Here is a 26,223-nt window from a genome sequence, read left to right on the forward strand (position 1 = left end):
ACTATGCACAAAACTCAACTCAAAATGGATCAAGGACCTAGGAATAAAACCAGAGACCCTGCTTCTAATAGGAGAAAAAGTAGGCCCTAATCTCCATCATGTGGAATTAGGCCCCAACTTCCTTAATAAGACTCCTTTGGCACAAGAATTAAAATCAAGATTCAATAAATGGGATGAATTAAAATTCTTCTTCTTTGAACTTGGCATTTCATGAGCAAAAGAAACAATATGTGAGGTGAAAAGAGAGACAGCCTACAACTCAGGAGCAAATCTTTACCCTTCACACATCAGATAGAGCACTAATCTCTAGGATATTAAAAAAAAATCAAAAAGCTAAGCACACACACACACACACACACACAAAAAAATACACAATGAATAAATGGGCCAATGATCCAAACATTTCTCAGAAGATGATATACAATGAATAAACAAATGTATGAAAAAATGTTCATCATCACTAGCAATTAGAGAAATGCAAATCAAAACTACTCTAAGATTTCATCTCACTCCAGTCAGAATGGCATCTATTATGAATACAAACAACAATAAGTGTTGGTGAGGATGTGGGGAAAAAGGTACACTCATGCACTGCTGGTAAGACTGCAAATTGGTGCAGCCAATATGGAAAGCAGTGTGGAGATTTCTTGGAGAATTGGGAATGAAACAATCATTTGACCCAGCTATCCCTCTCCTTGGTCTATACCCAAAGGACTCAAAAATAGCATACTACAGGGACACAGTCACATCAATGTTTACAGCAGCACAATTCACAATAGCTAAACTGTGGAAACAATCTTGATGCCCTTCAATAGATGAATGGATAAAAAAATATATGGCATACATACACAATGGAATATTACTCAGCAATAAAAGAGAGTAAAATTTGTGGCATTTGGAGGTAAATGGGTGGAGTCGGAGGAGACAATGCTAAGTGAAGTAAGCCAATCCCAAAAAAACCAAATGCTGAATGTTTTCTGTGATATAAAGATGCTGATTCATAGTGGGGTAGAGAGGGGGAGCATGGGAGGATTAGATGAACTCTAGATAGGGCAGAGTGGGAAGGGGAGGCACATGGGGTTAGAAATGATAGTCGAATATGATGAACATTATTATCCAAAGTACATGTATGAAGACAAGAATTGGTGTGAAAATCCTTTGAATACAACCAGAGATACGACAAAAATGTGCTCTGTATTTGTAATATGAATGACAATGTATTCCTCAGTCATATATAAATAAAAAAAATTAAAATCATGTGTTTTATTTATTTTTAAAAGTCTATCTTTATTCTTTTTTTTCTCCTTTTCTTTTTCCTTTTTTGGTATTAGGGATAGAACTCGTGGTTCTGTAACACTGAGTTCCATCCTCAGTTCTTTTCATTTCATATTTTGCAACAGGGTCTCATTAAGTTGTTGAGACTGGACTCAAACTTGTGATCCTCTTACCTCAGTTTCCAAAATCCATAATATTACAAGCTAAAGTCACTAAAACCCAATTAAAATGATACCATGTTAACCAAAACATGTGATAGACTTTCAGTCTTAATAATAGTTGTCATAGATGTGATTAGCTTATGAGGATTGGAGAAGTCTTTTTGGAATAGTGAGGGTTTCTCAACCTTGGGTATTTTGACATTTCGACACAAATATTTATTATAGGGAACTGTCCTAGACCTCGTACGATGTTGACCAGTTCCTACTCTCTACCCACTAGATGACAATAGTGGAACTTTAGCCCTGCGGCTGTCATAATACAAAATGTCTGGAAACTTCCCTGGTAGGAAACATTATCTAGGGTTCAGAATCACTAGTGTAGTAGGAATAACTCTAGCTTTGGAGTTACAGAGATTTTTGTTAAAGACCCATCTTTGAACTTGGGCATTTCATGGTTTTCAGAAGTAATACAGGAGTCATTTAAACTTCATTACATGGTTACTGTGTCTGTTAGCACTAATTTGTGTAAATTGTCCAGAATAGAGTGCATGTTCTCCAAATAATAGTTACTAAAATAAATATTACAACACATGGGTTAAGAATACATTATTAAATAATGTATATATGTGATAAAAATTGAAGAAATCTTTACCAGCTTTCAAAACCTAGCTATTTACAATTAAAGTATATTTTGGATAAACATACAACCAGTCAAAATAAAAATGTGTTGTGGACTGATTATATCTACCCTTCCTTTGCCCCATTTTTATGCCGAAGTCATATTTTCCAGTATAATATTATCTGAAAACAGATCTTTGGAGGAATTAGTTTTAGATGAGGTCATGAGGGTGGGGTTCTTGTGTTGGGTATGTTAGAAACAATGAACATTTTGTTTCCTTCTTTCTATGTAAAGCAAAAATGTCACAAAGGACTAAGAGAATCCTCATCAGGAACTAAATCAGCCTCCATCTTGACCTTCTACTTTCCAGCCTCCAGAACTCTAAGGAAATAAATTTATATTATTTAAGCCATCTATTCTATGGCATTTTGTTATGGCTATCCAAGTTAAGACAACCTCATTTTTAATAACTGCATTGTATTTCATTATATGGATATACATGCAAGGATTCGCTACAGAGATATACAAACGAATCTATGAGTCATTTGGGTTGTCTTTTATAATTGGCGTGTAGGGCTCCTTTTATTTTGCTTTTGTTATTTAAAGAATTGATGCAAAGAATACTCTTTGCATACATCTCAAAGAGAACATAACTTTGTGTGAGTGTTCCTACAGGACAAATTCCTAGAAGAATTATAGAATTTAAAATATAAGCCTAATAAATTAGAAAGTGTGATATGCTATTTATTAACTATGTAACCGTACACAATTAACTTGGGCTAACTGAGCCTCATCTGGGAGGACGGCTCATGGCACCTCTCTCATGGGACTGCTATAAGAACTATAGGAGTAAAGATTTGTAAATTAAATTCTATAATGATTTATTTATTTATAATAGTGACTATATTATTAAGCAGAAAAATGCTGTTAGGCCCAAATGTGAGGCTATCTTCACTAACTCAAAACATTCCAAATACCAAAGTTTTTATTTTGTTTTATAAATCATATATATATATATATATATATATATGTTTTTTTTGGATTTCCTCTGCTTTCATTAAGCTGTTTAGCTTCTTTAAAAACAGGTATCATCCAATAAAAGTCTTCTTTTCTTGTTTTTCTATGTACATATAATATGTGACAGAGATGATTGACTATATTTTAAATATAGATCTTGTTATTCAATTTTGTTCCTTCTTAGTTATAGTCCTTATTTTTAAATTTTTATTTTAATATTTGTTTTAATAATTATTTCAATTCATCAATGGCTGTGTTGAACCTTAATAAATATTTTGCTAGATTACACTTTCACCAGCAACATACTTTGATCACAGTGGTAGATGTTTTTGTGTCTAAATGGTCATTATTTCATTTATTCAAATGTTCTCATAATTACTGAAAAATTATTAAATACAAAGCACCTTGATGAGAGTCATGAGTGAATAAAATATGGTCCCAAGTTATGGTGAATTGTGACATATTTCCATCTGAAAATTATAAGAAACAAACAAACAAAAATATTCCAGGACTCATTACATACAGCTCAGGGGTAAGGCACTTACATAGCATGCATGAGGTCACATGTGTAAATCCCCAGCACCAAAAAAAAAAAAAATACATTATATCAGCAAAAATACAAATAGGTTCAGAGGAGGGAAAGATTTCAAATCATACTGGGGAAAAATTGAGCTATGTCTTAAAGGGTGGATGGTATATCACCCATTGGAAGGCAGTCAAGACACCAGCAACAGAAAGGCATCTGACAGAAGAAAGGGTACAGGAAAGAAAAGTAAGACAGAGTTGTGAAAAGTGAAGATGCTCTCTTTAGTGGAAATAGTACTTGACTTGAGCCAGGATACTGGAGCTTAAGTTTCATGGTACTGAGTTATAATAAATGTTTCTAACCCTAAGTTTCTTTATTTATCCAGCAAGAATAATAATGCTGGGGAAAAAGATTTAGGGAATAAAAATGAGGCAAAATGAGCATTTCAGAGTCAGTTGCCTTAATTTCAGCTTCTGACAGTGACTAAACTGGTGGTGCCACTGTACATCCCATGACAGCATGTCATGGGAATTTGCAGACCGCAGATACAGATTGAGAACAAACTTAAAGGCTACTGCTGTAGCTCAGACAAGAAGTTATTAAATATTTAACTAGACTTGGGAAAGAAAACACATACATGATTCAAAACAACAACAAAATAAGAATGGTTTTAATCATATTTAAAAGAAAGCAAAACATGGAAATCAAAATATATTTGAAGATCAAGGAAGGAAACCAGTCTTGTTCCCCTCTGAGCTCAAGGCTGAGTGTCTGGAGAAATTACAGAATTACAGCAGAAAATAGAACATTAGAGAAGAAGTTATTTCAGAAGCTGGAATTCAATTTCTTTCTACTCAATGAGCAATTTTGCAGAAGTTATCAGTGGACAGTGTTTATTCCCTTGAGGGAATTAAGGAAGATTCTAGGATCATTATAGTTACCAAAATCCCCAGAGAGATCCCCAGTACTGAAAAACTAAAAGAAACAAAACCAAAATACACCAGGGAGTATCAGTGACATTTAGTAGGCAAGGGGTCAAGTATAAGACCCCTTCAGTACACTTTGCAGCATACTGAAAATAAAAATTGTTCTATTTCCTACATGACTATTGGGAATATCAGCTATATCAATAGGTATCTCTGAACCCTTAACTGCATTCTATTTTATATTGAAGTATAAGGCATATTCTACAGGTTTGTTACTAAAATGTTTATTACTAAAGATGGTGTTCACCATTTCGGAAAAGTAAAACCATCATCAATTCTAATGGTTATTCCAGAGTTTCCAATACAGCACTCTTGTGTCAATGAACTTTTAGTGATTTCATTGCCAGAGATTCTTTACATAGTAAAGGCATTGGTTTGTTCAAATCTTATTGTACCCAAGCATTTGTGCATAGATTTTTAAAAATTATTTTCCCCTTGATTTTGATTTATGTTGTATTCTGGCATTACATTCCTTTTTTTTTTTTTTTTTTTTTTTTTTTTTTTTACAAAAGAGGAAACAGATGAGAGTCAACCTTACAAATTTGAGTTCATTTCAAATAGTCCTCAAAGGGGTAATTTTCAACAGGGCGCTATTTTAGAAGAGGGGAAAGAGAAAGTACATAGCACCTTCAAGCTGGGCAAGCTGCACCCTTCACTGTGCGCCCTTTTGCCTCTTGCAATCTCCAGCACAAAAACATCACCACCTCTCCTCTAGCTCTCTTCCCATTCTAGCTTTTCTCAGGGCCAGTCTCAATTGCAGCCTCATCATGGAGGCCCCTCCCAAAACACTTGGAGTCATCACTTGCATTTTTAAGCTATGATTTGTAAGGTTCATTTTTATGTGTATCAGTCTATCTTCCCCACCTGATAGTGTTTTGAATCCCATGCATTATCCTACAACTTTCCTTGTTCCCTCATAATACCTAATCCCTGACAAAGTGTAGTCAATTTTCATCTATTGTCTCTTTGCTCCATAGCAAGATAGTGCTTATCAAATTATTTAAACATTAAAACTTTTATTTTAAACATAATCAAATGCAAAAGACCATTATATTGACTCCACTCCTCAAAACAATACCACCACCAATAACAACAATAAAAAAGATGCATTGTTTGTACTCTGCTGGGCACTTTTCAAAATTCCTGTGTTTCTGTGGGTCATAGTTGACACCCATAGGAGTAACAGATGTTTGAGAATGTGCTTGGCTCAAATTACTTTCAGAAAATGAGAATGTAGAAAATTAAAACTTTTATCTAATTAAAAAATTGCAAAGAAAAAGAAAAAAGGAAGAGAGGAATAAAGAAAAAAAGAAAGAAAGAAAGGCAATGGAGGCCTAAGGTAGGTCTTTTCTATCTAGATAGAAAAGGAGGAATTTTTTTAAAAAGGAAATAAGAGGGGGATCTCATAAGAGCACAGACTCTTTGAAATTTTAAGTTTCAGCCCTTTTCACATTCAGAGGGAGAGAGAAATTTAGTGACCTTTCATAAAATACAATCTACATTTGACAACATATAAAATGGATTTGCATCATATAAAACAGAAGAAATAACTCCTTAAGGTGGACTATTACAGGAAAGAACTTCCAAGTTATCAGATGCCCCACTGCTAAAAGGCACCATATAGAATCCTTTCAGACTAGACTTCAGTGAGAACCTGCAAGAGCTCAGTCTGCGGATCTTAACAAGATTAAGTGCCTCAGACCCCCAGCTTGTCACTTGTCATCATTTATAATGTCCCATAGATGTCATGACAACTTGCCATAGTAATTTATCTTAGCAAGTAAAGTAGAAAAAAGACTTGATGATTTCTGCATGCCAGTCTTACTAGGTTGTTTATTATATGCCTATTTTTAATTTGTCTATCATAGTTTTTAAAGTATATATCTGATGAAATTCATAACAAGTATGCAAATTGAATACTAGACATGCTTTATTTTTAATAAGTCCTAACATTATTTATCATGCTAAATAATATCTTGCTGAAATAGAATACAGGTATAAATTTTAAGAGTGTTACATTGAGAAACCAGCTGAGAGCTTGTGTTGTAGGTGAAAATTAATTTTTGCCATTAACTGTGACTCAAGAGTCTTTCAGTTAGCAGAGAGGTTAGGCTTTGTCAAAGAAAGTCTAGTGAGAACATTTGAAACAATTAATCCCCAACAATATTAACACTGTATTCATTCTTAAGCAAATGAATATGACATTCTCTGATATTCAGATGATGTCTAAGAGCATTTTAATCTGACAGCCTTTATTTTCCCATGAGCAAATTATCCATGTGCTGTGAATCTTCATAGCAGCTATCATGATGAATTTGAGTTCCTGAGGTAAGCCTAAATAAAGTATGAACAAATGTCCTTATGGGTTAGATTTGCTAAAACCTTTCAAGGGCTCCCTAAAGGACAGATAATTAGGTTAGTTTGTTAACATTGATTTAAAACAAATATCTTGTACATAATCAAATCAACAGAAGCCAATTTTCACTTATTATAGGGCTAAATCTATTTATCTATTTCTGACAAAAGACTAAAAATACATGGAGAACATGCCTGTTTCCCTTCCTCTGTAGATCCCAATAGTAGCCAAAAATAAATATCTCTCTAATATTTACTTATTATGCTTACTTCTGGCAAATTGCTTCTTGAAACAGATCAATAGTGTAATATAATTAAGTTGGGCTGATAACATAAAATTCCAACTCAGAGAGATTAAGTATTCATGGTAATTATATAAACTTTTATAATTATAAAAATTCTTTTTTTTTTAACTGTGGCTCAAGGTTCTGTACAGAAATTCTAGGCCAATTACAATACATTCTAAGATTAGATGGGTGTTAGTGATGGTAACAGATGCTTATAGAAAGTACAAACCTATTCAAGGACAAGAACTTATCAATTTTCTTTTGTAAACACCCACCAAATTTTCAACTAAAATTCAAAATTAAATTATTTTGCCTAATTTGTAAAACAGGTTAATAGAAACTTGGATAAACTTCACAAATTAAATGCATCTTTTTAATTTTTTATCATCTCCTCTGTGTTGATTCAACCACTTTATTTAAAAGTACTTTCAGTGATAGAGAACTTACCTGAGCATATAAAAACCCTGAATTCAATCCCCAGAACCACACACAAAAATAAATAAAATAAAATAAAACTACTTCTTGCACCCTGGATCAACACATCATGAGTAAACTCAGGCAAGATTAAAACACAGTAGCTGCTGTTTTCAAGCTTCACAATTTCACAGAATACAAAATGAAGGCCTAGAATTCACTGACTGTCCCAAATTATGTGGTTGGTTATTACCTAAAATATAATTTTCCTACTTGATAAAATGATAATTTTATCTCTATTTAATCCTAAATGCCCATGAGTTAATCATATAATGAGGACTCCTAATTCATTTGTGTTAATTTATATATATGTGTATCTTTATACATATATAACAATTTATATATATGTATGTAGATAGGTAAATAGATAAAGGTGTATGCATAATGGATAGATGAGCATCTATATACTGGACTGAATGTGTCCCCACACAATTCACATGTTGGCGCCCTAGCCCTAGTGTGATGGCTCTAGGAAGTAAGGCATGTGGGAGGTAATTAGTTCATGGGGGCAGAGCCCCCATAGATAGATAGGATTAATCCAGTGTAAAAGGGGCCCCAGAAAGTCTCATTGTCTTGCTCCTTTTTTTTTTCTCATTTACTTTCCATTCTGAAAATATAATAAGTCAACAGTCTACAGTCCGGAAGGTCTTCATGAGAACCTGATCATTCTAGTACCCTAAGCCCAGACTTTCAGACTCTAGAACTGTTAGAAAAAAAATAATTTGCTATTTTTATAAGCCAGTCTATAACATTTTGTTACAAAAGCCCAAACAAAGACATAAGCATATATATATATACACATACACCCTTAATCATCAAGAATAAAATGCAATGATAATTTTGGAATCCTTATCTATAAACGTAAGGGTTAGTATAATACCCACAGATCATACAGCAAAATAAATATTAACAACAAAATTAGATACACAATGGAATTTAAATGGTAGTAACAGTACATGCAATAGACTAGAAGAGAACAATGAATAGTAGCTCAGAAGTGTGAGGATGGAGAGAAGAGTTGAATCCAATCTCATAGCCTTAATACTACTGAGGACTCAAACTCCTGGCTTCAAAAAAAAAAAATCTTGATTAATTACTATACTACATATTGTGATGGACTTCATCGGGAGGAGCTGTGATTAAACCATTTTCTGAGCATGAAATCCACAAATTTTAATAATTTTCTCATAGACATAAGGACTTCATATTTATTTAATATATGCACTTTTTCTTGTAATCTATGGTTGATATATCCTACTAAGTCTTTTCTTGCATACTCTAAAAGCACAAAATGCAAATAAAGTGAAGTTATCTGAATTCCATTTACTTTTCTCCAATTAACAAAAAGCCTATCTTTGCCATTACATTTGTTTTATATGTGTATTTTCTCTCAGCTTCATGAGTTGATTTTTATAACTTTCTCTCCAATTTAAACATAATATAGGCAGTCTGCTCTTACACTATATAGGTAGAAAGAGAAAAGGAATAGCACGTCAAAATCCACAAACAACTGATAAATCCTAATTTTAATGAACAGTTTTAGCCTCCTTCTCACAAAGGCACTTAATAGTAAAGTAAAGCTTGATTAATTTTAGTTTTTACTTCATTAGCTCAGGCAGGTATTGATAAATAGGGCAATGTTTAAAAATGTGAGAATAAGGTGAATAAAAAGAAACAAAAAGGCCTGTATCTGAAAGCTAAGTGTCTATCAGTTACATAGTTACATAGTTAACTCTACACTATTTCATTACACAAACTCCTTCAAAACCATGTAGGAAGCTGTTTTAGAGTATCATTATGTCATGAACCTGAAGTATACTTATAAAAGAAAAATCTCTTAAGAACTGACTAAATTCTGAGAAAAAAATATCTAAGAGAAACAGTGGTAGATGTCACTTTGGAGCTACCAGCTATTCTATTTGAAAGCAGAAGCTATTGTATTCGCAATGTCTGACAGTTGAGAAAGACAATCGACAAGAGCACCTTTAGAAATGGGGAGGAATTTGATGTTCAAAGTTGTAGGCTGGTCAGGAACCTGAAAGGTGTTAAGAGTCTCATCAAACAGTCATTGTATACAAAGTGTCAATTGCATCTGACCAAGTGAACTTGCCAAGTCACTGGAGAGCAGATGAAGCGCACAAAAAACCTCTGTTTGAATTTTTACAAACTTAAAAGATGTCTAACCTGGTAAGCTACAGAAATCATATGGAAAGATTTATTTCAATGTAATTATATATCTTTTATATTTTTTTTAAATGAAAGCACTTAATGATGACATAAAAACTGCAAAATAAGCAAATAACTGAAGAGGTTCTTGTTAGTTCACACAGCATTCCTGCAAACTTCCCTTGCTATTACTTCAAACCTTTACCCAGAGGTTACTATCTTAAGGATCTTTTTTTTTTGGGGGGGGGGGGGCTACTCCATCTAATATTTCATCCCTACCACATGTATTTCCTTATCTTTTTGCTCAGTTATTTTCCACTTACACTTAACTATCAGGCTATATGTTTTCTTATTTATCTTCTTTATTGTCTTTCCTCCATGCTACTGTGAAGCCTTGGTGAAGTCGGTATTCTTGCCACTATATACATCAGTGGCTGGCACATACAGTAGGCAATAGTACACATTTCTTGATGAATTAAAGAATAAATGTCATTGGATAATCTTCGTTGGTAGGGATGCAAGATTCACATCTATCAATTGCATTTCTTTGCCAAGAGTTGGTGGTACTAACTCTACTCAGTTAAGAGGTAGACCCCATGTTGGTGTGTTCTTCTTCATATACTTAGGCAGAATACAAGGTCTGGCCAGAGAGGATCATAAAACCTTGGAGAGAAATCATATAAACTATCCTCTACTGCTCTGCCAGGTGATGTTTTAATTTCCCCCCAAATCCCTTGCAATGGCACAGCTAGGTATTGGCCATCTCAACTTTTCTTCTCTAAGCAATTCAATATCACCATATAAAGAATGAGCAAATTGGAGGTGGCAACTGGTTTGAGGACCAAATGAACAACAGGGAGTTGTGGTAGCAGTTGTCTTGGCTTGTACACTGTCGGCCATTGCAGTCAGCCTATACAGTGTGTTAGCCTGTGTGGTGTTTTTCTAGAAAGAATTGATCTTAACCTTTAAAAGTTGTGAGTTTTTAAATGAAAGTCTGGGTTGCTTGCTTTTCTTTTAATGAAGTATTTGTCACAAAAGATTTATGTTCTTTAGAGTAAAAATGAGTGGAGTTGAGAGGTTTTCTACCTCACATGGGGCATTTATCACACTTCCCACCCCTCCAGGTGAGTCCAGCTATTGAAGCCTGCACTCCATTCTCCCTCACCCTCATGTTACTCTGACTGAACTTACATATTTATAGTCTGTCTGACTTTACTAAGCATTCATATTTAAGATTGTTCACAAATAAATGAGCACTCTGGGGATGGAGTAATATATTAATTAGTTATTTATTGCTATATAACAAATTACCCTAAAGCTTAGCATCTTAAAACAAAAAGTATTTGTTATCTCACATGATTTCTCTAAGAGTCAGAAATCTGGGATAGTTATGTAGGTGGTTCTGGTTTGGAGTTTCCTTTGAGGTGCAATTGATCTTATTGCCTTTCATTTTAGCCCTTTGAAATCCTGACTAGGACTAGGACCCCTGGTTTGAAATGACTGACTGACTTGGGGTTAGCTGGAGATCTTGTTTCCTCCTGTGTGTGCTTCCATATTGAGTTGCTTGGTTGTCCCCATAAGGTGGCAGCTGGCTTTGCTCAGAGTGAGTGATCCAAGAAGGAGGGCAAGAAATCTTCTGCCTTTTATGACCTTGTCTCCACAGTTACACATCATTCCTTTTACCTCATTCTGTTTATTAAAAAGGAGTCATTAAGTCCAACCCACACTTAATAGGAGGGAAATGAAGCTCTACTTCTTGAGGGGAGAAATATAAAAGTATTTTTGAAATGATCTCATTCTTGGGGTTTGAGGATTGATAGAATCATCAATTAATTGCTTTATTTTGATCTGGGTATTTCCTGGGTATTACCTTCTACTTTCTCTAACTTTAAAATTTCGAAATTCTTTTCATTTATTTCGATTTTACTATTTCAAGAAAACTGGGAACCCCAAGCATTACAATTTATAATCATCAAAGATTAATAATTGATTAAAATTGTGTTAAGACATTTCTACATTAGTTTTAGGAAAAGCTCTCTTAAATTTTAGTGAACACCAACTCCCAGTTGTTTGTTATCCTTTGCTTATCTAGTGTCTCTGGGAAGCTGTCATACACTTGTATGTAGGAATCCCTTCACAGCACAATTGTTTTTTTGTTTTCTGGATATATAATTTCAGTAGCACTCTAGGCAATTTTATTTTTAAACATTTGTAACTGCCATCATCAGTAATCCCGTGGATAGTGTGAGGTTGCTCTGTTTTACTTTTTTATTGCCTTTTTGTGGCCATAATATTCATCCTCAGCAGGAAGCAGTCATCACCCTTTTCTTCCATTCTCAAAGAGAAAGAGTAGAGTTTCAGAGTAAAGGAAAGGAAGTCTGAACAGAAAGGAGAGTTCAGAGTTTTCCAGGAAACTTCACAGAGATTCCTGCCTTATCTCTCTTTGGTTGTGTTCTCTATATTTTAAACACCTGAACTGCTAGAAGTATTTGATATATCCAGGTAGTATGTTGGCAGTACAGGCCTTCATAGATTTTTTTTGTATTTATTTTCATTTTTAGGTTTAATTACATTGTAGTGGCCTAGGGAAGTATATATGTATAACCATGTACTTGTTGTAGATTTTAAATTGTACAAAAGCAGGTTCCCATGAACAGCTGATGCTGTATCAGATTCAAAACATTGTCACATTATATACATTATGATTTCACCCAAACTTTCTTCCATTCTGACAGTGTGCAAAAACATCTGACTTTCTTTTTTTGCTAAAAAGGACTCCCTGATCCATTTTTGAAACTATTCATATCATTAAGTTCTGTAAAGCTAGCATTCACTTCCTCATTAGAACAGAGTCTTAGCATTCATATTAGGGGAAATAAACCTTAATAAAGTCTTAAATTTTTCTTCAAGGTCATGGTTTTTATAGATATTTTTATTATACACTTCCATATGTAAATTCTATATATTGCACACCATATATAATATACACATATTCACTAAAATTCAACGAATATCCTTGAAATGTTTTGTCTGACTTTTAACAGGTTTCCTGTAATTTACTGGGTTATTTTAGATTGTTTGCTATTTTGGGTTGATTTAAAAAATATAATGGAATTCAATTTTTGAAAACATAATGTGATTATTCAACCACTTTTTGAGTTTAATCTGTTTATTTTTATTCAAGTGGTTTAAGATATGCAAAAATACACATAAAATAAATGTTCTTGTTAATTTGGCAAAGCTGAATAAAATACAAACACAATTTTTAAAATAGTATTATAGATGTTAAAGAACAGTTCTAAATAAACTACTACTCTAAAATAACACAACTATCAGTTACAATATGTGTGTGTGTGTGTGTGTGTGTGTGTGTGTAGCTTCTGGACACACACATGAGAATAATGTCAACATATTGCTAAATGAACGGCATAGGAATTGCCCAAAGACTAAAAATAAAAGTAAATTAAATTGGGGCTGGGGTTGTGGCTCAGCAGTAGAGTGCTCACCTCGCACCTGCGAGACCCTGGGTTTGATCCTCAGCACCACATACAAAAATAAACAAGTGAAATAAAGGTGTTGTGTCCAACTACAATTAAAAAAAATAAATATTTAAAAAAAATAAATTAATTAAATTGATTTGATTTATGCACGTCAGTTTCTCATCTAGAGGAGAAAAACTATTTTTTTAAAAATTTAGGTTCTAAGAAACTGAAAAGAAAAACTTCATGAAACAGAGCTGAAGAGCAATTTAAAAAAAACTACAACCACAAAAAAAGGCACTGAAACAGCTGCTGCAGCATCACATCTCACATCTGAAAATGTCCACTGAGATACAACTGGAGAGGGCTTAACAGATTGAACCAGGGGGCATAGCATTTCAAATCATACATTTGCACAGAACTAAACTTTTAAAAAAGTATTTCCCATACATCTCACAAGCAATTCTCACAACTTTGTAACATGGGCACACATAGTTAATATCTGTACATCCCAATTATAAAAATGACATAGAGATCACTTGAGCCATTAATGGTTAGTTAATATATGCATTTTCTCTCCTTCAAAATAAAAAAGGAGACTCATTCTTTCTTACACAAATTTTTGTGTAAGATATGTAATCTTTTTAATCCAAACTTTTTTTTACTTTTGGCCAGATATTGTTAATGATTATGAAAATGAATTTTCACCCTTTTCCATTAATAACTAGTTACTCATAAACATATACTACTGAAAATTGTTACCAAAAAAAAAGCATATATTAGTCTGGCACAGTGGCATATCCCTGTAATCCCAGTGGCTGGGAGGCTGAGACAAGAGGATCATGAGTTCAAAGCCAGCCTCAGCAACTGCGAGGTGCTAAGCAATTCAGTGAGACCTGGTCTTTAAATAAAATACAAAATAGGGCTGGGGATGTAGCTTAGTAGTTGAGTGCCCTGAGTTCAATCCCTAGTTACCCAACTTCCCCCCCAAAAAAGCTCATATTAAATCTGGGAAATGGTCAAAGGGCTAAAATTACAGAATATAGGATATATAGAATTAAAAGATCTAATTTCTTATCTATATAAATAAAACTTAAAAATATATTAGAACTGACTTTTGATAGTAGTATAAGTTATCCTGATTATATCACCACATTAGGAATTGCAAATATAAAGAAATTTTTCTGATATCCTGTAACAAAATGTAACTATTGATATTTATATAAAATATTAGTCTTCATATCTGACTCACCGTGAACTTTAGCTGAAAGCCTGCCAAAAACAGAGCCATCCTCACCAAAGAGTATTTCTTATTGGTATTCACTTGTATATATTTTTAAAAATGCAAATTATTATTATTTTTTTAAAGTTTACATTTCAAAAACTGGTTTTCCATGCAATATGGTAGAAGTTCTTTAATTGTTCTAAGGAAAACATTCCTCTCTTTTAGATTCCTGATCACTTATGTTCCAGGCCCCTTTATTTCCTGAAAACTGAACAAAAGGCATGGGAATGAAACTGAAATCAGTAAAACCTCTGTTCATTTCTAAAGTTAAGGATGAATTATTGGGTTGAGAGGATAATTTCATTAACTTATGTTCATTGGTCAAATTGACCCTGTTCCCTTATTTTTCAAATTATCTATGTGGATGAAGCTATGCTTTAAAAACAAAAATGAAGCAAATTTGACTGTACTATGATGAAAATGCAAGGTTCTTACTCTTCAGAACACTGCAATACAGCCAGAAAAGAACCATCAAAAAATACCAGTCACAGTAAGCCAAGAACCAATCATGGTAAAAAGTTAGTATTGCTAGCAGCACTAAATTCCTAATCTGGGTAGTCTTATGAGTCTGTTTTCTAAAGCTGAAAAAAAAAAAAAAAAAGAACTTCTCATAAAGATGTGCAATTTGAATGTGTTTTTGGTGTTAATGCAGCAGTAACTTTCCCAAGCTTTTAATAGGTCACAATTAATCAACCTCCAATCAATAAGAAGCATCCTAGCTATAGAATCATTACACTTACCCATGATAGTTAAGGCTGTAGCTTTTGTTAATTCTTCTTTCATTGACTCTATTACTTCTAAATTACCACCATCCAGGTTGCATCTATTTATGGTTCCATTTCCCGAACTGATCCAATAAAGCTTGTTTTCCACATAGTCTATCGATAGACCTGTAATTAAATTATACAACATAAACATAATAGCAATCACTTGAATAGCAATATTCACTGAGCACCACTGGATTTGTGGGGAAGAAATGAGTTAAAAGCTCAGATATTTGCCTTAAAGTTAAAACTTGGCTAATAGGAAAATAGTGATATACTGTCTTAATTGGATAGAAAAGATAATCTTATAAGCCCCTAATCAATGTCTATTGATTATCAGAGAAGTTTTGTGACATTGAGAGGACTGACAGCTCCATATTACAGATAAGAGAATAGTACCAAAAGCAGTTAAGAAATCTGTATTCTCAGGACATATCTACAGTATTATTGGCATGCTCACCAAGATCACAATCCACATTATAACAATATCTCTGTGGTTCCATGTAGGCCTCTGTGACCCAGAACTACTCTGTAAAAGCATATGTGGACAAGTACCGAGGCATAAAACCAACAAGAAGTTCCTTGGCGCTCACTCAAAGGATAAAGTGAAGAAAGCACAAATGATAGCTTTCTTTAAAAAATTAAAAGGAAAGAGAAGAAGGAAGTAAAGAAGACTGGAGAAAACCACATAGGTTCAATTGCACCCAGAGATGTGCAAACATAGCCTAATTAATTCCTATCTACAGGGAGTTGCAAATCAGAGTGGCACTGATTTACCCAACCAGTTTTAACCAGTAGAAATAATCCAACAATTTTATAGACTATTTCAGTTATTTCCTGATTTTTGATAAGCTTTGCTAATAGAATACTAGAAGTTTCACCAGAAAAAATCACAATGCATATAATTAGAAATTGCAGGGATATAGTTTTTGGATATTTTTTCAATGACGAGAGAGGGAAATTAAATTTAATTACTAAGGAAATACTAAGGAAATAAAATCAAATAAAAATTACCATTGTCATATTGCTTGATGTAATACCATGAGGGTGAAAACCTTTAACATTCAATTTTATGAGGGAAAGTTTAGTTATTCTGCAATTACCTAAATCACCTTAATGCACCCTTTCATGTAGTAGATAAATCCAAATTCAGATCACTAAATTTTCTAAGAAGCAACTGGTTTTGTCTTTAGCTTAGTTGTCTAATAGCCATGATCACAACTTCATCTTTTATCAGAAATAGAGAATATATGTATTACAGATTAATTGCACAAAATACAACTCCAATATTTCATATATATATATATATATATATATATATATATAGTTTTGTTTTGTTTTGTTTTAATTAGTTACACATGACAGTACAATGATCTTGACCTATCATACATTACTGTTGCCAAATTTTGCCAGGAGTTGAATGAACATATATATTATAGAGAATTCCTTTAAAATTATGTGGTTTATCTATGCCCATGGGTATTCTAAATTGTACCTCTCAATCAAGCTAAACCATCAGACAACTGCATTTTCAGATTTCTGTGTTTTTGTCCCTCCTTGATGTTCTTTGCTGAATTGGGCTTTGGCACTGTGCCTTTGGTTTGAATGAAAGATGTTGTAAGAAGTAGACATAAGGAAACCTGTTAGACTTCCCAGGATACAGTGTCGGAAAGCAGTATATTATACGATGACCTCTTTATCCAAGGACCCCTGGGAGAAATTTCTTTCAGGGCTCCATGCCAGGAAAAACCATATGTGCAAAATATAAAATTTTAACTGGCCATATTTCTCTCTTTGCTTTTGCTGCAAAGAAACCAAAGAGTCAGATTTGTGACCCATCGCCAGTCGTTATAGAGGAATTGCTTTTATACTTTTAGCTTTACCCCTGACTTTGATAAGCTTATCTATTATATTCTTTCAGCTGGATTATTTAAATTAATATTCTTGTCTAACCTTTCTTAGGGAATACATTTGTTTAAGTTACATTAACCTCTTTTTTCGGAAGACAGTGTGCATTCATATCTCACTCCAAATTAACCTACAGTGTCAGAACCTTATCATCCACCTAATACCCTGCAGTTTCTCTTCTCTAACTCATGTTATATTAAAGCAGAATTAAACAGAACAGGGAAGTTACATATATTGGGTCAGAGATCGCCAAGGTCTATTACTCAACTGCTTTGCTTTTGGACCACAAATGCACACAGGAAAGTTTCTGTGACAAAGTCAGTTTATTATTATCACTGTCTAGTGTGATACCTAGAAGAGAAAATACAGTTCATGAGCATAGAGTAAATAGATTATTTAATTAAGTTCATTATGAAAATTATAAATTATCTCAAGGAGTTCTCCCTAGCAGAGTTATGCTCACAACTGAAATTTTTGAAGGACTACTTGTAACCAGAAACTGTGACAATTTGAAAAGAAACAGCAGCAATTCAATTGGTCCACCTAGTATGGCTTGAATTTCTACATCAATTAGAAGAGTGAATAGTTTTAGAACAGTAGTTTTGTAATTCACAAAATAAACACATCTAAAGTTTCTATATTAATCTCTATGTGCGTGAGATAAGTGTTACCTAGAACTCCATATAGTTTCTCCTGTTAAATATATTACTTTACCTATAAATATTCTTGAGTACATTTATTCCCTAGTTTATAAAATAGAATTGAAATCCTCCACAAAGCTATAAATTAAGAAATTACTATAAATTTAAGAAATTGATAAAAATGTGCTTTATATTAATTGATACATGCATGTTTAAAAGCACATACTTATAAAGTTTATTGGTTTAAATATTTTTACATCATAGATTTTTGACCTTGTTAATATCATATGCTCAGTCCCATCAATACTGAAGAATTAACTGAACATATATTAAAATAATAATGGATCAGATCTCTGTTGTGCTAATATTTCAAAAGATAAATCACAAAGCAGTGGGCTAATTGTTCTTTAATGCAAATTGGAACTTCTCAGCCATGTTAAAATGTTAATTCAATAGCCATGAGAAAATAAGTCAAATGTGAGCAAATTTCTAAAAATTCCCTTGATCCTATGCATAGAAGTATAATTCTATGATAGAGGGCCTTAGAGTGATTGAGATTTAAAAATCTTACAAATGATTATAGGACCTATATGAAGAATATACCAGTAGTAATATAATTTTATTCTTCAAGACATATTTATTAATTTTTAAAATCATCTGAATCTGATTATGAGATAAGGATATACAGATAAAGCAATTTAATAACTGAATGAAACAAGAAAGAAGTCATCATCTAAATTGAAAAGTCTTTATTAAAAGGCAAATTACTTTGTAAACCCATTTTAGTATTCTTATAAAAACATATTTAATCCATATGCTTTAAGTTTTACATTCCTTACTTTAAGCCAAAGACTATTTTAATATATACTATTAATAATAATAATATATTATTTTATTTGAACATTTTGCTTTAAACAGATCAGCTTATTTTTAGAACACTCAATTTATTAACATTATATAGTTTATCTTGTAACTGAAATAACTTGCAAATTTATATAAGAAGTATTTACATAATGGTTTTAAATAAGATAATTTAGCTATATAACCCATGTTACTAAAAACACCTTAAATTGTGTTACAATTAAGAAGTAAGACTTTATTTTATGTGGCTAATTCATTTTTTAAGTGAGTCAAAGTCAGATCAATATAATATGTAGTATGGAATTAAATTTAAAATGTATTTTTATTTAAATTTATGGAATTAAATTTAAAAGGTATTTTTATTTAAAATTGAGGCTTTCTAAAGATAGCAAGACCAAATATTTTCCATCACATACCAAATTTTACTTCAAAAGTTTCATCTTTATCTGTGAATTATAATTATATAAAACCATTCATATATACTGATCCTTGGGTCCCACTTCTAGAAATTATAATTTAACTGTTTTGGACTGGCCCTAAGCATCAGTGTTTTTTTATTCTTAAGTAATTTTACAATAAAAAATTGAAGAAATTATTTTTAACCACTGCATATTTTTATAATCTTTCAAATTTGAATTTTTAGTAAGCTCAATAAGTCTTTTAAATTTTGACAGAAAGAGCATTATAACGGTGAGAGCTTTAGAAAAAAGGAACAGCAAAGATTCATGTGAGGAAGAAGATATACTGTGGACATTAAAATTTGGATGATTAATTTCAAGTCCTCCAAATAGGTATATAAATAACATCAAAGTCTTCTAAATATTATTTTTGTTGTTGCTATCTTTAAAAATTTAAGTACAAAACAAATCCTTTAGCTTCTGGGATTGTGAAAGTTATAGAAACTGGCCACTGAAAATATATTTACCAAAAAGAAAAAAAAAAAAAAAGAGAATATACCAAAAAGTTCCATCCTACTTTACACCTGTAAAAGAATTATAGTATTCTGGATACTAGAAAATGGAGATCTTTTCAGAGTTCACTAGAATGCCATGGTTATTCCTGGGGCAGAATTATTTGAGAGATATTGAATTTTAGGTCTGATAGAGGATAGTTACTTCACAGGGGAAAACCATGCATCTAACTGCCTATTCACTATTTTCTCAAGAAATGCTGAATAACTCCTGAGAATACCTACATTCTGTTAGTCAAATAATAGATCTACTGAGAAATCTAAGCATTCTCTGCTCCATCCCCCAGCTTCTCTCTGATGTGAACACAAATAATATAAGGCATCACCCTTTGCTATCATTACCTTTGCTATGTGCCTCTGGAAGGCTTGCCTGGGTACACTCTTACTTCACCATGTGAGGTGGCTATAATAAGAACAGCAGCCTCATATGGGGCGGGGGGCAGGACATAGAAAGCACTCAATTAATATTAGCTATTTATTAGCAGTGCAGGGTTTTTTTTAAATGTATTTCCATCCTAAGGTAAAATCCTATCTGAAAACCTGTGATTATCTCTCTGAATATACCTGTAATTGATAATTAATATTTATTGATTATAAAACAAACATCAAAACTGAAACTTTTGTTCTGTGAAAGGTGATAAAAGATATGCTTCTGTCTGGGAAAACATAATTATAATTCACATATCAATAATAGACAAGTATCCACAAAAGAATTATCAAAATTTAAGCTCAAAAAATTCAACTGGAGCCTGGTACAGTAGTGCACACCTATTAATCCCAAGCATCTTGAGAGGCTGAGGAAGGAGGATCAGAAGTTCAAAGCACAGCAACTTAGCAAGGCCCTAAGAAATTTAACAAGACTCTTTCTCAAATAATAAGTTAAAAGTGCTTGGGATGTGGCTTGTAAGTAAGCACCCCTGGGTTCAATCCCTGGTACAAAATAATAATAATTCAATTGGAAAATGAGCTAAGGATATCATCACAAGAAAATACACCAGTTAAAAAAAACACACACATGAAAAAACTTTTAACATCTTAAGAAATTTTAATACAAATTGTAAGATATCACTATATACTTGTTAGAATGACTAAAATTAAAAATTAGAATACTAAATGATGATAAGGATGCAGAAAATTGGATCACCGACACATTGCTGGTTCTGGGAATAAAAAATGGTACAGCCACTCTGGAAAAGTGTCTGGCAATGACTTATAAAACTCAGCATGCTATTACCATCAGACCCCACAACTGCACGCCTAGGAATTTATCCCAGATGAATGAAAAGTTGTGTTCATGAAAAGACTTGCACATGAATGTTTATAGCTTTATTTGTAATAGTAAAAACAGAGAATCATCTAGCTGTCCTTTAGTAAGAGAATGGTTAAATTTACTGTGCTGCACTCATATTTTGGGATATTATTCAACAACAAAAAGAATCAAATTATTGATACATGAAATAATTTCAGTGACTCTCCAGGGAAATATGTGAAATGAAAAAAACTAATCTACCAAGGTCACATGTTGTATGGTTCGACTAATAAAACACTTTTAATGTGACAAGATAAGCAACAAGAACTGGAGACAGACATGTGGAGAAGAATGAGGTGGATGTTAAGTACAGGAGGGAAATAGATGAGGCCACAGCATAGATATGTGAAGGATCATATGGTGTTGAAATTATTCAGGATTTTGATCACAGTAGTAGACACAGGAATCTACACACATGATAAAATTGTATAGCCTAATTAAACAACCACACAGAAATTAATATAAGAAAACATGAAATTTAGATAGAATTATGGTCAATAACTTGGTTGTGGTATTTCACTATGGTTTTGCATAATGTTCTAATTGGAGAAAATTGAATAAGGTACACATGAGAAATCCTGAATTATTTTTAATAACTGCAAGCAACTCTAAAATTATCATCAAATAAGGACTGGGGTCACAGCTTAGTGGTAGGGCGCTTGCCTACCACGTGCAAAATCCTAGGTTCGATCCTCAGCACCACATGAAAATAAAATAAATAAAATAAAAAGGTATTGTGTCCATCTACAACTAAAGAAAATGAAACAAAATCTGAATACATGTTTTCATTTTTAAAAAGAATACTATCAACCTTTAGTTGAGTATGTTGCCCTTATCTTGAACTGATCTATTTTTTCCTTGAAATCACCCTTCTCAATTCACCCTATTTTAAGAAATCATCACAACATACAGTTACTGAGCTAAGTTCATAAACTGATTCTTGTTGCTTATCTTATCAAGCTAAGATTTCAGAATCGTTTCCTTCCTCCCATGTAAGACATTTTACAAACAATATTCCTAGCACTTGGTGATTGTCAAAAAATTATGTGACTTGTGAGAAGAACATATGCAAAAAAAAAAAAAAGGAGAAGAGGTCAGAATCAATATCAAGCTGATTCTGGAGAAGTGTTGCATTTTAAAAACATTCAAAACCTTTAATATCTATAATTTTATAATTTACTAAGACAATGTTTTATTGCGTGATAAGTAAGATGGTACAAAATATTTTAAAAGCACTGTATTATGCCAAATATTTTAAAATTCACAATATAATGCTAAACATTCCCTTCTTTTTCCCTACTCATATGGAAAACTTCAGAGTTTTTTACACATAACAACTATCTCATGCATTTTATGCCTAGTTTTCCTTTCTTCTAGAAAAAAAAAAAAAGGAAAACCCCTTGTTCATCCGTAATTTTTAGAAACAGAAGTATTTTTTTTCTTCAAGGCTCTGTTGAAATTTCAAAATACCATTAATTTGGCTATAACTCATTCCATTATTTTTCTTCCCCACAAAGAATTTATTTCTTCTGTGTTCACATTATCTCTGATACTATCTTTATGATGTCTAGCACATAGTACACATGAAAAATATTAAGTATTTTCATTTTATTTTACTCTACTAAAGATCTTACTAAAGGTCTGTAATTATCTGTGACGTTTCCTTCACTGGACAATGACCTTCTTGAAGATGGATCTGAAGGTTTTGTGATTCATATTGAGTATACAATTTATATCCATTTTTAAAAATAGCCTTTCATTTCACTTAACATTTGAAGTTAGATGAAAACATCATAAATTTAAATTAGTTATATGCATGCATGTGTAATTATAAATTACTTGTTAAGTCCTCTGGCTATTTTTGAAATCTATTCTTAACATTTTCATCAATTTACATGTCTTTATATATTGAGTGTGCTTCCTAAATAATAAAAATCACTATGATGGTAGTACTTGCATATAAATAACAGAACACTGTTATATTAAGCAAGGAAACATCTTGGAAATTTATAAATATTATTTTTAAACAGAGACACACCTTAGATTTTCTTAATGTGATAAAATGTTCTTGCAAGTCTTATCCTTGAATATATTTTAAAATGTACTAACTTAGCATACAAGTTGGAATAATTAAATTAAAAAAAAACATGCTTTAAAGAATTTAAAAAGTTTCACTTGAAGGTTAAGTAAACAAATAATTTTTTATTGATATTATATTAAAAGTAAAAGGTGACTATTAAAGAAATAAAATATATAGTACTCTAGATCTTTAAGAATAAGTCATGTAGGGTAACGCTGATTGACAACCCAAGTTGCTTTATATGAGGCTTAAGGGATAAAATTCATAATATGAAGACATTTAAACATGGAAATTGCTTAAAGTAGTAAATTAAAATCTTCTGTTATGTAAACTGCTCCAAGCACTTAATGTATCCAAGACGGAGCAATAAATCTTAATTGTGAATATTTAGTGCAATAATGGATAACTGGAATGCTGATTTGTATTTAACAGAAACATAGTTATTTAGCCCCAGTTGCTAAAGGCAACAGTTACTCAATCTTTAGTGACAAATACTCATAAAATGCCAAGTTGAGAATTTTGAGAAGATTGCGATGCATTTCTATATTAAGTATGTCACATGTATGGATTTAACAACAAATAAGCATAGAGTTGAGGAAGAGGACTAGGAGAGGGAGGAGGGAAAGGAAAAGGGAGGTTCCAGGGAAGAAATTTGACCAAACTATGTTGTAATATTGTATGTATGTTTAAATGTGTAACAACATATCCACTATTATGTATAATTATTGTGCACAAATTTAAAAAAAATAAAAATAAATATAAAACTATCTACCAAAAAAAAAGCAAATAAAGAAAATTAGTGAATTATAATAGGAAAAAGAATTCCACAAAAGAAAAAAGTCCAGTGTGTCAGTGACATAGCCATTTAAAACTAGCTTTTAAAGAATCAGAAATAATTAATTGTGAAGCACAATTGACACAGAGGTGAAATTGCTTCTTGCATATTCCTGGATACTTAGAAAAGCTGACTGCACTGTCCTCATTGAACCTCCATTTATTCAGGGGTACCTGCATTTGTCTCTTCCCCACCTTCCATGCTTGAAAGAGCATCAGGTTTATTCCCTGATCCTTTCTTGAGGTCAAATTATTACTGGTACTATGATGAGCCTAGTCATAGTACAATGGCTAAGCTTTAATACGGCTTTGGAAGACATAAACTTGTATTTGAATCCCAAGTTTCATTGTGGGCAACTAACTTCTTCAAATGAGTCTTGGACTTTGAATCTATAAAGGAAAGATAAAAAAAAAAAAAAAAAAAATCCTCCCAGAAGTGATTGCAGTGAGATGATTAAAGCAAAGCATTTTGCAAGCATTTGACATAATGTAAGTACTTAAAAAGTACACAATATAATTGTATTATTTTTGCTGCCAAATGCTCATCATTCTATAGAATCAGAGATCTCACAGTAAGTGCATGCAAACACAGATGTGTGGCTTCGTGGTGAGAATACAGGTCACATTAAAAAGTTACCAACAAAAATGTTATAAGCTACTACTACCCCAACCTCACTAAACAGAATACTGCTTTCTCATCACGTTCTATTGAAAAATAATAATATTAAAAATACAACACTATCCATGAGAAGAAACTCAGCTGAGCAATGGTTCCTCCTTTTCTAATTACCTAATTTTCTTCATAGAAATCATTTAAAGAATGTAGTAGGCAGGCAGTTTAAGCCAGAGTTCACTCACCCAGACAAACTCATCATTAAATAATAATCATAATAATTGCTTTAAATGAATAAATAAAATTATAATTACTAAATGATGTGGTGATAAATGTATATAAGTATTTCATGAGTATGATTTGCATGCATAACTGCAAAACAAATTTGTATTTATTTTTTCACATATTCATATGCCATTTATAGTACTATAAAGTTCCATCTTAGGAATCCTCTCATGGGAATAATTCTGAAAGAATCTTGGGATTGCCACGACATGGACTCTTCTGAAAGTGTGTCCTTGTGAGACTTAATCTTGACTGTACATTAAATAGCAATCTAAATTTACATAGAAGCAAAAAAAAAAAAAACTATTTTGTACAACTGTTTGTATCACAACTTCAAATAGTTCTATAGATCACCAATATACATACATTTCTATTTTAAGTATTCTTTCTAAACAGCATATGTTCACAAACTTATTGAACCAAAATATATGAATAAATCATACTTTTATTCACTCCTTTAAAAATGTCTTAAAAACTATTTATAAAAATCTTTAAAAATGGAGGATACATTCTGAATTATTTCAGTATTTTGTCTGGGTTAGTAAACAATACAAATTATTAAATCTATTTTAAAAAATGGTTTGGGTACACACAGTGAAAATATTACTTAAAAAAAATATAGCCATGCACAGTGGATCATGTATGTAATCCCAGTTACTCAGGAGGCTGAGGCAGGAGAATCACAAGTTCAAGATCAGTCTGGGCACTTTAGCAAGGCCCTGTCTCAAAACAAAAAGAATAAAAATGCCAGGATGTCACTCACTGGTAGGGTACTTGCCTAACATGCATGAATCCCTGGGTTCAGTTTTCAGGACTGAGAAAAAAGTTATTATGAAACATGGTTTTAATCTATTTTACACACTGCAAGGCCTTTTGGTATAGAATAAACTACATCAAAATCTCTGAATGAGCCCAATTCAATGAGTTGAAAGGCTTCATGAAAAGAACTTAGGTATCCATGAAGAAATTTGGTTCATGGTTGATTGTTTCAGCACCTTCCTGAGAGTTTCTAGTCTATCCTTCAGATGGTCTAAGAATTACAGATATGTCTGGCCAGTTTCCAGGAACTCATAAACTAAATGATTACAACATAGCGCGAGCGCACACACACACACGACTGGTTTTGTGTCTCAGCTGGAATGCTGACTATTGTGGAATAGAGTTTTAGAGAAGAGGTAAAGAACACAGTGGTGTACAAGTCTCTTTACAAAGGATGTTTTGATGCATCTTAAAATGTGTTAATGACAACAAAATGATCCATGAAACAAAGATTTAATTTTATAAATGAGAATAAAATCCAAAACAATAGCTAATTATACATTAACATG

General features: G+C 32.4%; 1 protein-coding gene across 1 annotated transcript in view; it reads right to left on the reverse strand.

The window, feature by feature from the left end:
* Lrp1b (LDL receptor related protein 1B) overlaps window positions 1–26,223 on the reverse strand; it is a 1,807,788-nt gene that overhangs the window by 561,684 nt on the left and 1,219,881 nt on the right. Inside the window, exon 32 of the mRNA XM_015479144.2 lies at window positions 15,371–15,520. Within this exon, the coding sequence (XP_015334630.1) occupies window positions 15,371–15,520 (150 nt within the window). The remainder of the gene's footprint in view (window positions 1–15,370; window positions 15,521–26,223) is intronic.

This window comes from Marmota marmota, unplaced genomic scaffold, assembly GCF_001458135.2.
Source record: "Marmota marmota marmota unplaced genomic scaffold, marMar, whole genome shotgun sequence".
NCBI lineage: Eukaryota > Metazoa > Chordata > Mammalia > Rodentia > Sciuridae > Marmota > Marmota marmota.